Source organism: Octopus sinensis, linkage group LG10, assembly GCF_006345805.1.
Source record: "Octopus sinensis linkage group LG10, ASM634580v1, whole genome shotgun sequence".
NCBI lineage: Eukaryota > Metazoa > Mollusca > Cephalopoda > Octopoda > Octopodidae > Octopus > Octopus sinensis.
In genome coordinates this window covers 85,492,593-85,508,306 of record NC_043006.1, presented here as the reverse complement: position 1 = coordinate 85,508,306, position 15,714 = coordinate 85,492,593, and the positions used below count along the sequence as shown (strand labels likewise).

Sequence of the window (15,714 nt, the reverse complement as noted above, 5' to 3'; positions counted from 1 at the left end):
GCTGCTAAGCAGTGTGTCCCACGTCCTAACGATTCTGCCAGCTTTCAACCTTACACTCTAATATAATAATAATGAGCTTATAGAATACAATTCTCAGATGTGCTACAATCATTAGAAAAGGGGAAAAAGAGGAGACAGACAGCAGCAATAAGTCAAGTAAAGAAAGACAGCAATGATAACCAAAAGTATAAGCAAATGCATAGAATAAAACACAAAAGAACAAAAAAGTGGACTAAGGCATTCCAACCATGACTATCCTATCTTTTATCTCAGGAGCTGTGTATATAAGACTACATTTTCAAATGCCTCTTTTAGCATGGCAAAATGTGATTTGAAGGTGACTTGGCTGCTATTTCTAGACATTGACACATAATGACTCTCATGTAAATAAAGATGTCTGGAAAGTTTGATAGCAACATGGCAAAATAAACCATAGGAAATCAAAACATGATGATAACTAATAGTAACTGCCATTTATTAATATGTTATGTCTAATCTACCTTAGCTTGTCTCTTCTACAGATACTGGTTACTGAGATCTTAATTATAGCTGAGAGTGATTGGAATTCCTGCACACACACACACACACACATACACACACACACACACACACACACACACACACACACACACACACACACACAGACCATCTCCTCATTGAGCTTTCTATAGATGTAGCATTTATTTTGTCTTGAAATAAATTCTACATTTGACTGTGTGATTAGATTGGTGGTGATAGCAATATTTCAATTAAATTGCTTGAAGATTCATGTTCAGTTCTTCGTAATTTATCCATAGCAGCAATTTTATTATTATCATCATTCCAGTGAAGTTGACTTTGCCTTTCAAGGTCGATGAATTTAATACCAGTAAAACACGGGGGGGGGGGTCAATGTAATTGCTTAATCATCATCTTTCATCTTCTTTTTATCTTTTGCATGACAATTCACATTCCTTAAAACTACCAAACTATCATTTCTATATAAGCCTGAGTTGTAGGTGGAAGTGCACTTCTTGAAAATGAGATCAGACCTGAGCCCTATCATAATTCCCCATGGAAACATCAAACAGCAACTCTCTTTCCTTTTTTGATTCTGTAGAAGTAATCATGATATAAAACTCCTCAGCTTTCATGACTATCCTAATAACTGTTCTCTAATCACAGTGAACTGTCTCCCAAAGTCTATGGTTTGCAGGAGGAGAGATCCCAGAATTAAAGGTTAGAAATCCACAATATCAAACTGAGTGCTCTGTGCTTAATACTACAGAATTAATTGTTAGTCCTTTCATTACTGTGTTTATTTTGAGATGTTCTGTGTTTCTTTCAATTACTTTAAATATAACAAAGAATTTAGTAAAATAACTTAGTTACCATTCAGCTAGTGTTAGGAACATAAATTGTGACTAAGGTTTGGTGGAAGATTTTAATTCAAAACTTATGAAAACAAGACATTTGTAGCCAGAGCCAGTTTCAACCAGGTTGGTAACAAAAGGGTTAAAGGCAGTGCTATAATATCATTAGACTAATCTGAATTAATGGTATCAATAGTGCATTCAAGTACTATGTCTCTCTAGATTCTAAAGGGACTGATCAGCCTACATATATGATTAGAAAGGAAATCAGATTTGTAGAACTATATGTCTAAAACCCATATTAAATAGTCCTGAGCCAGATTTTTTGTTTGTTTGTTTTTTGTACTACACAGTAGATTAAACATAAATAGATTCAACATACATATATGTAAGTCATATATCACCATCATCATCATCATCATCATTAATCTTTAAGCAAACACCAATTGGGCTGTTCTACAGGATCTCATAAGCCTGAGGATTGGCACATGCTCCAATGTCTGCTTTAGCATGGTTTCTATGGATGAACACTCTTTCTAAATGCCAGCAAGAGTGTAGTGGTTGCTACTTTTGTGGCACCAACACTAGTGAAGTCCCTGTGACTCCACAACAATAACAAGAAAGAGTAAAAAAACCACTTAAAAAAGTGGTAGTAGAGAGGGAGGCCTGCAAATGACTGTCGTTAAGTTCACTTCATAGCCACATTGTTTCGGGTTCAGTCCCACTGCACAGTATCCTGGGTAAGTGTCTTCTACAATGACCTCAGGTCAACCAAAGCCTTGTGAGTGAATTTGGTAGACGTAAACTGAAACTAGCCATCTGTGTGTGTACACGTACATGTGTGTGTATGTGTGTGTCTGTGGATTTGTTTACAACTCTCACTGGCTCTAATTCTGTTCTCTTACAACATCGTTCTATCTCTGTAATTACTACTACTAAACAATGAAGAGAACACAAACTTTACTTTGCATGCTTTTGGATTTATCATAACCTGCCCATCGAGGAAGGTATTGTAACGTAACGGTAAATAAATATTTCCTTAAAACTTCGTGCATTGTTCATCTTTCCCATCCTACAACTTGCCGTTATAACAAATTTTAATCGTTATATATATATATGTGTGTGTGTGTGTGTGTGCACGTCTTTGTGTCTGTTTGTTCCCCCACCATCGTCTGACAACCGAAGTTGGTGTGTTTATGTAGTCGTAACATAGCAGTTCGACATAAGGAATCGATAGTACTAGACTTGACAAGACTTCTGCCCGTCCCCACCCAAAAACCACTCGGGACGGGCAGAAGTCTTTCCCTAGGCTTACAAAGAATAAGTCATGGGGTCGATTTCTTTGACTAAAAACTCTTTAAGGCGGTGCTCCAGCAAGGCCGCAGTCAACTGACAAGTAAACAAGTAAAATAATAAAAGCATATGCACAAGCAAACAGACGTATTGCCCTCACAATTGTAGTATATAATGTTTGCGTCATAAACTCCTATATACCATATTATATAGTGGTATCACATAATAGATTAAATAAACCCATCGTTGTACATTTTATGAAATAAATAAATAAAAAAGTTAATAATAATCCTTTCTGCTATAAGCATAAAACCTGAAATTTTAGGGGAAGAAGTCTAGCTGACTACGTCGGCTGGTACTTATTTCATCAACCCCGAAAGAATGAAAGTTAAGGTCGACCACGTTGGCATTTGAACTCAGAACGTGAAAAGCAGGAAGGAATGCTGCTATCCTTTCTACTATAGGTACAAAGCCTGAAATTTGGGGAGAGGGAGCTCGTCGATTGCATCGATTCCAGTGCTCAACTGGTATTTATTTTATCGATCTCGATGGGATGAAAGGCGAAGTCGACATCGACGAAAATAATAATGATAATTCATCTCGTTAATATGAGGACCAACTTTTTAAAATAGCTATAAAATTTATTTATCGAAGAAATTATTTATACAGGAAGATAGATATAAAAAAAAATACATATATAAAGCAAATAATTCTTCATAATACATTTCAGTATTTGAAGCGAGTTCTGAGAGGAATATGATAATGTTCCATTTGAGTGATCTTATTGAAGAGCAGTCGGAAGCGATTTATTCCAGCCATAACAACGTTAAGAAAGAAATAAGAATATTTACAATATATTTCATTTAATTGGATTTTCTTCGTAGAGGTGACAGGGAAAATGTCAACTATTTCTAAGTTACTTGCAAGATGTTTTATACAGAGGTCACGTAAAAAGAAAAAGAAAACGTGGGTTTTGATAATCATATTGTAGTAATAGTTTGTTTTTTAGGTTTTTTTTAGAGGTAATAGATAAGGGTAACTAGAATGGTGAAGAAGAAATGGAAGTGTCAAAATTCTTACCTGTTTATCGTTGGATGAATGTTATTCCGTTGAGATCATTAATAAGACGAAGAAAACAAGTTGTGTGATAAAGGAAGAGTAAAGGGAGCTAACTCTAAACTAACTCTAAATTACATGACAATATCAGTGAGTGGCGGTGGCGGTGGTGGGAATGGTGAAAAAAGAAGATCTACGTTCAAGTTGGTTACAGAGACCTCAAGAGACAAATTAGAAGTTCAAGTTGGTGCTATGACTAGGGTGCCATATTTTTGGTTTTTGCACAAATTATTTGGATCTTTTCGGTTTGAACGGCAGTTTTTAACATAATTTCTAGGTAACTAAAAAATTTTAAACTTCGTATAACTGGTAGAATGTGTTTATTAAACATCTTTTTCTCTTGGCTTTATTGAGAAAATTCTATAGTTTGTAAGATATTTGTTGTTTTTTCTTCAATTTCTGCAATTTCAACCAATCACTGACGTCTATTGAGGTAAAAAAAAAACATTCTGTGCTGTATGAATATGTCCCTCGTTTAAGAAACAGATTGGGTTTATTTACATTTGTAAAGAAAAAAAAGATACCCTTCCCCCACCCCTAACCCTAACCTTAACTAACCATAACTAACCCTAACCCTAAAACAGATTGAAATGCAATATGGGTGACAATTTTATATGACACCGCTAGAAAAAACTGCCGTTCAAACCGAAAAGATCCAATTATTTTTCTAGAGAATGTCTATAAAATCATAAGAAAGTTAGAAGTTTGTTCTAAAAGTAATTTTATTATAAGATGATTGTGTGATGTTAAGATGACAGTAATATAGGTGTTTGCTATTAAGTACATTTAAAAGTATTTTGATACTGTTTACAGATTTAAATGCTTTGGGGATTACAGAGACAATATTTTCCTTAGGATATCAGCAGTTCCCCTGAGCACTATTTTTTTAATTTCCTGGTATCTGGGATAGATAGCAATGAGCCTCTTTCGCTATTGTTACTAGGGCATCTATGACAACAAGTATTAGTCTTGAGGTTCCACATTTTGCCAATTTCTATTTCAAGATCTTTATACTCGCTCAGTTTTTGGTAGGTCTTGACAGGCACATTTATGTTACTTGGGACAGTCATATTGATGAGGAAGCATGATTTTTTGTCTGAAATCCTTCACTATAATGTGCGGTCTATTTGCATCTATCTTTCTGTCAGTTTGAACAGTAAAGTTCCAAAGGAGTGAGATATGAACATTTTCAAGCACTGGAAGTGTTTTGTGTTCCCACCAGTTTTTATCATGGGGCAGGTTGAGGTCTTTGCGAATTACCCAGTGAATATACTATACTATCATGCTTGTTGAGATGCTTATTATTATTATTTGATGCAAACTCACAGCTTATTTTGCTGGGTATGATGGAAAGTGTCAGTTGTCCACAGCCAGCAGACTAAGGTGGCACATGCTTCAAGAACCCTGCAAAGATGTCTTGTAGTTCCAAGGAATGTGAATTTTTATAGGTGTTCTACCTTTACATTTGTACCAATCTTTTTGAGCCACAATGGTAGTTGGGTGCTGATACTTCCAAGTGTGCCAGTCACTATTGGTACCAATCTATTCTCCTCATTGACCACAACCTTTGTATTTCCCACTTCAAATCGTCATAGTTGTTCAATCATCATCATATTATTATTATTATTGTTATTAAGTCGGCAAGCTGACAGAATCATTAGCACACCGAGCAAAATGCTTAGCAGTATTTCGTCTGTCTTTACATTCTGAGTTCAAATTCCACCATGGTCAACTTTGCCTTTCATCTTTTTGGGCTCGATAAATTAAGTACAAGTTGTGTACTTAAGTTGATCTAATCGACTGCAGCACCCACCACCCACAAACTTCAGGCCTTGTGCCTACAGTAGAAAAGATTATTATTATTATTATTATTATTATTATTATTTTTTTTTTTTTTTTTTTTTTATTAAAGGCAGCAAGCTAGCAGGATTGTTAGCACACTGGGCAAAATGCTTAGTGATATTTTTGTCTGTCGTTATGTTCTGAGTTCAAATTCTGCCGCAGTCAACTTTGCATTTCGTCCTTTCAGGGTCAATTAAATAAGTACCAGTTACACACTGGGGTTGATGTACTCAACTTAATCCCTCTCCCCAGATTTGAGGCCTTGTGCTTCCAGTAGAAAGGATTATTATTATTATTATTACTATTATTATTATTATTATTATTATTATTATTATTATGAAGACACTGAGCTGACAGAATCGTTAGCATACTATACAAGATGCTTAGCAGCATTTCATCCATCTTTACATTCTGATTTCAAATTCCACTGAGGTTGACTTCACCTTTTATCCTTTATTCTAGCTTCTTTCTCCAAAATTTCAGGCCTTGTGCTTATAGTAGAAAGACTTCTTGTTATTGTTAAGGCAGTGAGTTGCTAGAATCATTATCATGCCAAACAAAAAATGCTTTATGAAAATTTCTTCCAGCTTTATGTCCGAAATTCAAATGCCACTGAAAGTTTGCCTTTCATCTATTGAGGTCGATAAAATAAGTGTCAGTTGAGCATTAGGCTCACTGTAATAACTAGGCCCCCTCCTCATAAAATTTCTGGCTTTGTGTCTCTCATAGAAAAAAAATATTACTATCATTAGTAGGTGAACTGGCAGAATCATTGATGCATCAGACAAAATGCTTATCAGAGTGGGGAAATGTTAACCCACAGGTGAAGGTTATCAATGTTAACAAACCTGAGACAACTAGTTATATATGAACATCATGTCATATTGAGAATGCTGTCTAGAGATCTTGTATGTAAAAATCTTTACCACACTGGATACATATATTCTGCAGCTGAATAGCAGAGAGTCAATACTGTTATTTCAAGTTTCGGAGAATTTGAGGGCTATTAATTTTTGTAGAATAATAGTCTGTGTGCTCACTTTGGCCCTTGGATTATTTAAGAGTTTCCTGAATGATACCTCAATAAAAATATGGTTAAGTATTTCTTTTCATCAGATTAATGCATAGAATAAATGAACATCTTTAATTATTGGTTCAAAATTTTAGCATAGGGCTAGCAATTTCAGGGTTGGGTAAGACAATTACATCTACCCTAGTACATGAATGATGCTTATTTTATTGATCCTGAATGGATAAAAGGCACAATCAGCCTCAATAGAATTTGAACTCAGAACATAGAGATGGACGAAATGCCGCTAAACATTTTGCCTGATATGCTAATAATTCTGTCAACTCACTGCCTTAATATCTTTGCTTATTACATACAATCTAAGGTGGCAAACTGGCAGAATTGTTAACACTTTCATTACATGCTTAGTGGCATTTTGTTCAGCTCTTTACATTCTGAGTTCAAATTCTGCCAAAGTCAACTTAGCCTTTCATCCTATACAGAGTCAATAAGATAAGTACCTTTTGAACACTGGGCTCAATGCAATCAACTATCATTGCTCCTTAAGACTGTTGGCCTTGTGCAAAATTTGAAATCATTTATTACATACAGTTCATTATACGTTTCATATTTCTTCTAAATTTATATAGACATCAATATGTTTGAGGGACATACAATCTACTTAACAGTCTGCACTGATTTTTAACCTCATGTATCATCTGTTCTTCTCACATATCCTTATCAATACAGTCTGTTTTCTTATCTACACCAGCCAGATCAAAGTTCTTAGAGAACTTGGTATGATCTCTTTATTAACCTTAAAATTAATGATTTTGAAAGGCAGCCTGTTAATATCGATTTCAAATTTTGGCACAGGGCCAACAATTTCGTAGGAGTAAGTCAATTACTTTGACCCCAGAGTTTAACTGGCACTTATTTTATCAACCCTGAAATGATGAAAGACAAAGTTAACCTTTTTGGAATTTGAACTCAGAATGCAAAGACAGACAAAATACCTATTTCTTTACTACACACAAGGGGCTAAACACAGAGAGGACAAACAAGGACAGACAAATGAATTAAGTCAATTATATCGACCCCCAGTGCATAACTGGTACTTAATTTATCGACCCCGAGAGGATGAAAGGCAAAGTCAACCTCGGCGGAATTTGAACTCAGAACATAATGGCAGACAAAATATGGCTACACATTTCGCCCGGCGTGCTAACGTTTCTGCTAAAAAGCCTATTGAATTAATAATTTGTGAAATATTAGTAATATAATTTAATAATGTCAATTTTTTCATGATTAGTTTGAATTATAAGTAATTTATTATGTTGTTAAAGAAATAAAAGATGAAGTAAGGAGTGACACAAGTCAATGAACTTGACGTGCAAAATTAACAACCAAATTTTTCTCAAATGACACACTTTCATTTAAAAAGAAAGAGGAAGAGTATATTGGATAAAATGGGTTGGTCAAGGCTAGAATCTCTATGATCATTGATCAGTTCATTCAGTATTTATCTGTAACATATGGATGACATCAAACCAATGCTACTTTGCATAGCTGTGGCATTGTTTACATATATCTGGAGAACTGACCGAAATCCAGAACAGTTAGAAATTGGTAGAGTCTCCCCAAAATAAGAAAATTGGTTTTAAATTTTGGCACGAGGCCAGCAATTTCGAGGGAAGAGGGATAGTAGGTTATATCGACCCCAGTATTCAACTGGTACTTTTTTATCAACCCTGAAAGGATGAAAGGCAAACTCAAGCTTGGTGAAATTTGAACTCAAAATGTAAAGATGGATGAAAATATTCAGGTGTGCAATGTTGTATCCACTTTTTCACAACCATTTTCATTTCATCAGTGTCATGAAATCTTTGACTGGTGGGAAATATCAGTTTGGGCAGTGGGTAGGAGAACAGAAATAGGATTGGATCAGGGATGATCGTACAGACTAGGAGATGATGATCAAGGCATAGTAACAGTGGGGAAGGAGATGTGGAGATACATAAGGGCATAGTGGCAGACAAGAGGGGGCATAGGGAAAGATAGCAGATATGCAAGGTGTTAAGATGAAGCAGGAGGAGGAGGATGAAAAGGAATGAAAGGAGGAACTTGTAGCACAAGAAATTAGGAAATGTATTATGTATCAAGGAAGGAACGGTTGAGAAGTGGGGAATGCTTGATGGGATAGTATGGGTGTGGGAACAGCACCCAGCATGTAAGGGAAGGGGTGGGGAGGGAGATGAGATGTAGAGAATGCTTGACAGATTAGATTGGTTGTAGGGACAGCACCTAGCATGTACAAAAGTTAATATAAAATTTGATGGAAGTTTTTAATTTTGATCACCTTATGTTTTGTTACCATATCTGTTTTAAAAAAACAAAAATTTCAAAAATAAGGATGAATTTAGCGAAATGACTAATTCATTATAAAACTGGTATTTAAAGCATAGAGGGTGGTATAAAAAATGTTCTTGGACTAGTTCTGTAGCACACCAACAGATGGCAGCACATGGTTGCATGCACAGTGAAAGCCAGCAGCGACCTTCATGAGGTAGTGTGTTGAGTGACATCACAGTGTTTACTTCGCAAGTTGCGAAATTTGTGTTTTTGTAATCACATCTAAGCTGTTGTCTGGACAGGAACAAAGAGCTAACATAAAATTTGGTGTTAAACTTGGGAAGTCTGCTACAGAGACATTGAGCAAGCTTTGGTAAGCTTATGACAAGGCAAAGGGTTGTGTGCAACGTTTCAAGTGGCTTGGGTGCTTCAAAACCAGAAGAACATCCCTGAAAGACCTGCCAAAAGCATCACCCCCAGAAATAAGGTATCATATATTAAGAATTCTTCCTCCAAGAGCCAGACCATCAATCAAAAGTTCTACTGTGATGTTTTGAAACATTTGAGAGCATTCAGCAAAAACAACTGGATTTGTGGAGTGCAAAGAATTGGATTCTGTATGACAACAATGCACTCTGTCACCGAGTTCTCCTCACTCGTGAATTTCTCACCAAAATCAACATGGTATTGCTTTCATACCCACCCTATTCGCCAGATTTAGCACCTGCAGATTTCCATCACTTCCCCAAAATGAAAATGCAGCTCAAGATCCAGAGTGAATCACAGAAGATCCTCAACTCACTTACAGAAAATGACTTCCAGGCTAGATTCCAAAAGTGGCAGGAATGTCAGAACCACTATATTGCTGTGCAAGGTGACTTTTTTGAAAAAGATGATGTTAAAACATCGATTGACAATGAGTTTCTAAACTTGTTAAGTGATTAATATTTCTTGCCAACACCAGTCTCACAAGTATCTCCACCACTTGTCAGCCTTACTGTGTTTCTCTCTCTCTCTCTCTCCTAGAGATGCACTGAACCATTCTCTAGATCAGAAGTTCTTAACCTTTTTACTACCCCACCTCCCCTAGGAATTTGTCCTTCTCTCCACGTCCCCCTTGCATCTATAAAATTCTCTCCCAGATTTTAAATAAAATCTAAAATGTGCTTTTTACCTTTTTCTTGAATATGAATTAGTCACATTATACAAAATATGTATAATTTAATATATAATCACATTATACAAAAAGTGAGATACTTGACACTGATTCTTAGCAAAAAAAAAGTTTTTTTTTTTTTTTTTAATATGAATTAGTCACATTATTAGTGAGATTCTTGACACTGCTTCTTAGCTACAAGATCTTGAATGCATAGTTGAATGCCAGAGAGTGCACAACCTAAGTCCCTTTCAACATTCAGCCTGTTTCTGTACTTGGTCTTGACAGCAACAAGCATGGAAAATGCAGCTTCACAAAGATACGTGGATCCAAACATAGCTAAAATCCAAAAAGCCTGATGTGAGATCAGAGGATAAACAGGAAGGCACTCGATCCGGAACGTTCTTTAAAGTCTTCCTTGGCTGGAGAGTTGAACTTCAGCTCAAGAAATTCCTCTTGTACTTCATCCAAAACATCAGTCACTTCACACTGAAATGGGTCCCTGATGACATTCCAAGCTTCAAACTTTCCATCTACATCTGGGAATTATCTGATGAATTCTATTTTCAAGTCAGTTAGACGAGTGATTATTTGTTTCTTTAACTCAGAATCAAGGTTACCGTGAATGAGAGCAGAATCCAAGTAACTAAAAATGGCTGTATTTCCCTACTGAATTCAACATTTCCAGAGGTCGAGTTTGACCATAAAGGTTCAAATGGTGTCATGGTGCATGAGAATGTTGATGTTTTTCCATTATAGTTTAAAGCCGAAAGCATTCAACGCTTCAAAGATGTCCACCAGGTAAGCTAGAGATAGCTGAAAGCCTTCAGGCTGGAACTTGTCATGGAGATCTGCCTTCTGTTGTAAATCTAGAAATACTGCTACTTCTAGTAGTTCATAAAGCCATCCAAGTATGTTCCCCTTTGATAGCCATCATACATTCATGTGAAAAAGCAATGCTTCTTGTTCAGATTCCGTATCTTTACACAACAGTTTGAAAAGATGACTGTTTAAGGTTCCAACTCTAACAAAGTTGACAACTTTGATAGCCATGTTCAGGACATTTCTCATTTCAGTAGGTAAGGTTCTGGATGCTAAGACTTCACGATGAAGTATGCAGTGTGTACCTACAGCAGATGGATTTTTTCCTCTCACCCTAATAATGAAACCAGACTGCAGACCAAGCATGGCTGGAGCTCCATCAGTGCATACCTCTACCAGTGAATCCCACGAAAGTTGGTTTTCCTGAAAGAAGTTTGATACATCATGAAAAATAGCTGCTGCTATTGTACAACTATCCATAGGGTGACAAGAACAACATTTCCTCTTTTACACAGTTGCCTGACACAAAATGAACATATACCAGTACCTGAGAACACTGAGCAATGTCAGTCGTTTCATCACACTGGATCGCAAAAACAGGAGAATCTTTTACTTGATCGAGAATTTGATCTTTGATGTCTTGAGACAAGTCATTGATCCTTCTCTTGACTGTCTCATTTAATAGTGAATCCCAGGAAAGCTTGTTTGCACTATCTTTCCTCAGAGTTCTGCTGCATTGGTCTTATGAGAGACTCTCCAATGTTATGGTTCTTCTCACTTTTTGCAATCAACATGGCAATCTCATAGGAAGCCTCAACAACCGTTGAAATTCATTACCAAAATGCCCAACTACCATTCAACTTAGCTTGCTTCAAGGAATGTCTTTTTGTTTCAAATAATGCCTTGGGCTTGTCTGCAAGAGCAGGATGTGTTGTCTTCAAGTAGCATTCCAAGTGGGAGGGTCGCATTCCATCACTGCTCAAAGTTTTGTAACATATCACACACTGGGGGACTTCTGTATCACCCTTTTGGAGGGACATGAATCTAAATCAAATATATTCGTCAAGATACTTCCATTTCTTTGCACTCTTTGCAAATTATTTCATGTGCAGTGAACAACAAAAATATGTGAAAAAAGAGAAAAGATAAGGCACATGTAAGGTAATGTCAAGGCCCAAGTTAGAACACTTGGAGTAAAAAGTTCTGAAAAAAATTAAGAATAAAAGTTAAATTAAAAGAAAAGTTATACAAAAAGTTTGTACAATAAAATATTGTGTTCATTTGTGCAAAAATATAAAAAGTCTCTTTAAAAAAGAAAAGATTTTGAATAGCTTTCTGTAATACTTGAATCTGGATTTTAGTTTAACATTTAGTTTTATATTATAATTGTTTCTTACGAAAAATTTTACTATATTTTTAACATAAACATTTAATATTAAAAATTTCGTTTTATTGTTAAAGTCTTTTATTTTTCCAACCTGTATTTTAATTTTTTTGGGACTTTATTAAATTGAGTAATAGTAGAACCTGTTACATACATATCTTTTCCTATTTTTAAACACTTTTCATCTTGCTAAAATTTTTAAAATTAAGTTAATATTTCTTAGTATGTTACTATAATGATTTGATAATGTTTCAGCATGTCTCTTGATTTTTAAGAACCACATTATTTCATATATATAAAAACTGTGGATCAAACTTGTTTATAATCTATTAACTGAAAAAGATGTTTGTCTTTACACATTAATAATATCTAAGCTTTATACCAGTTGTTCTTAACCTGAGTCTTGTTATAACAAAAACAATTCAGAATTAGTGAGGGTTTTGAGGGATGGGGGGGGGGGGTCGATAAGTACAGAAAATGGTAAGTGGTGCTAAGATTTAGTGTAAAAACTAACACTAAGGATTCTTGCTTGATGGCCTTGAGATGATCTGGTGGTAACCTTCGGGGTCGTGCAGCAACAGGTGGACCACTGGTCTTGATGTGGTGGCAATTTCATGTTTTATAGGCAGACTATGGTCGAGGGACGTCCGGGTATTCTTTAAGGATAGCACTGTGACAAGTTGTCATTATTAGCAAAATAGTTGGGCTGACTGTGGCCATATGAGTGGCTATACCATGCACAGTGAGCTGTGTGGTACTGTCAACAAGTTTTCTGTGTTTGATGTCCACCAGGAGACCGAAATGATGCAGAAAATCAGCTCCTAAGATAGGATGTCAGCACTTTAGCAATGACAAATACCCATTGGAAGGTGAAGCAAAGACCTAAGATCTGTGTTAGGGACTGTTCACCATAGGTTGGAATCGGTGAGTGGTTGACTGCATGAAGACAAACTGGTGTCTCTTTTCTTTTGCTTGAAGTGCTGGAAACAGGGATTATGCTGATTTCCGCACCGATGTCAACAAAGAAACATGTGCCTGTTATGTAATTGCAAGCGGAAAACAGGCAACTTTGTGGGTAAGATCCAGGAACTTCCATCGCATTTAATTCCTGGCTGTGTCGTTTCCCAAACTGGATACTGAAAACAAGCATGGGATCATGCACTTCTGCGCCCGTGTTCCGAACTTTCGGTTGTACCAACTTGCTTCATGCAAGTTGTGGGTGGCACTCGGGCTTGGGACTATCTACTAAATTGATGCAATCGGCTGTTACTTTGACACTGTGTACCAAGTGATAGGGCCTGTATCGTTGTTGTCAGAGCCTGTATCTGTGCTGCCTGCTGCATCATCAGTGAGCACAAGTTAAAAATTTCAGAACTGGTCAAGGAAAGGAAAGGATTTGTAGGGGGAACAGCTGGTGTCACCGTCGATACTGTTGAATATCTATGCTATGTAGTACCTCGGCTATTTTGTCACCATTTCCTCAATGGTAGTGGATTCTTGTGTGGAAGTGAGGACCACCTGTGTGTTGGAGGGCAGACGCTGGAGAAAAAGCTGTTTAAAAATCTTTTTGGGGAGGATCTCATCTCCAAGAAGCTGCTTCATTCATCGTAGAAGCTGAGAAGGCATTCTATCGCCCAATTCTTCCAATGTAAGGAGCTGGTGGAATTGCTTTTGTTGGGACTCTGAAGTTCTGTTGATTAAGGTAGATTTTAAAGTGTCTTATGACACTGAACCAGGTGGTGCCATAATGAGATCATGGACCACGTTCATGATCGCTGGCGATACGGAACCAATCACATGCGTAAGTCGAGACGCATCACTCACTATTCAGTGGGAAGAAAATTGGGCCTCTATATGGTGAAATCATAATGCAGGGTCGTGCGTCCTAAGTGGGGGAATCCTCAACATAATCGCCACCTAGAATGCCATGTCAACCGTGGATGTGTTCGTCGCTGAGTCGATAGGATAAAACTGAATATGTTTTGTGTCTGCGTTGGTCATCCACACCAGTAGTTCATGTTGAATATCTGAGAAAATATTGGCCTATTTCGTGGCGCGCCTCTGGCTTGACGGTCTGTCTCTTTACGGATTACTGTATTTATAACAAGTCGTGGCAGCTAGAAGGACAGAGATACCACAGGAGAAATTGTACCTAAATAGGTCAACTCCTGTCCATTTGAATTTCACCTGACATGTCGAAGGGAAATGATCCATCATTTTTTGACAAGACAAAGAAATTTCTTTCGAGCCTGTTTGGTCAGGAGTAGATCAGAGGAGCGAGAATCCTTAGATTCGGTTTCGAATCTAAGCCCCGAGAAAGGAAGTGTTAGTTTTTACAAGCCGAACTGTGAACATGCTTGCTACAGTTTCGTTAATAAAGTACAACTTGCAAGAGTATGCGGCAACCTATTAACTCAACCATCTACATTTGCACATATATATTAGATATATAAAGTGTGGAAATAGTTTATGAATAGACCATTCGCTTTCCAGTGCGACAAACAAGGCGTCAGTCTACTAGACGGAAGGTCGAAGGTTCATATTTTGTCAACAAAATCACTGAACTTCAAAGACCCATCCACTTACGCATAATTAGTACGAATATGAGATATAAGTCACTGCAGTAAATAGTAGAAACTCCGCATAAGGGACAAGTGTTTTGTTAGATTTAAGTGTTGAACTCAAACTCCCCCATTGTAAAAATATGCACAAGATCAGTGCCCGACACAAACAAAAAAAGTAACACGGACAAGGTGTCCGAAAAATAAGTTAATTTTCTAAACCGGTGATGTATTTCAAAAAAGTTCCTAATGAATTTAATACTTAAATATATTAAGATTGTGTTACTTTACCAAAGAAAGAATAATAAATATTAACCAGATTCTTGTTTTTATATTTCTTCTTAATTCTACGATTAATAATACTGTCATAGAATTTTACTATATTATTAATTAAAAATAAAAATAAAATGACCCAAACGGAAATATTATTGTTAGTAGCGGAAGTTGCCGGTGCAATCTCAACTTCACCTTATTATATTACTAGCGTGCACATGTTTAATCCTTTATTAATTTACATTTAGTAATGGTAATAGGTTCATAATGCTCACCACGAAAACATTTTTCAAGAAAAATAGGAAGGGAGGTGTGATGAAGATAAATCGGGAACATTATCTTCGAGATGACATCTCTTGTGGATCGGAGATCTGTGATAAATGTGCTTGTATGGGTGGCAGTACTCCGCTTGATACTAAGAGCTCCATTCCAACCACGATTGTGAAAGGCTGTTATTATCTTATTCCCGATACAAATATTATAATGCATCAGGTAAAGTGAAACAGTTTATTTATTTCTGGATATTTTGTAACATTTTTCTTTTTAATTGGATT

General features: G+C 36.4%; 2 protein-coding genes across 2 annotated transcripts in view; one reads left to right on the top strand and one right to left on the bottom strand.

The window, feature by feature from the left end:
• The window catches only part of LOC115216634 (uncharacterized aarF domain-containing protein kinase 5), a 32,360-nt gene extending 28,479 nt beyond the window's left edge, over positions 1-3,881 (bottom strand). Inside the window, exon 1 of the mRNA XM_029786118.2 lies at positions 3,726-3,881. The gene's annotated coding sequence lies outside the window, so the exon portion shown is untranslated. The remainder of the gene's footprint in view (positions 1-3,725) is intronic.
• An 11,465-nt stretch (positions 3,882-15,346) lies between these two features.
• Positions 15,347-15,714, top strand: part of LOC115216669 (exosome complex exonuclease RRP44) — a 39,941-nt gene continuing 39,573 nt past the window's right edge. The window contains exon 1 of the mRNA XM_029786171.2: positions 15,347-15,652. Coding sequence (XP_029642031.1) covers positions 15,428-15,652 — 225 coding nt within the window. The 5' untranslated portion in view covers positions 15,347-15,427. The remainder of the gene's footprint in view (positions 15,653-15,714) is intronic.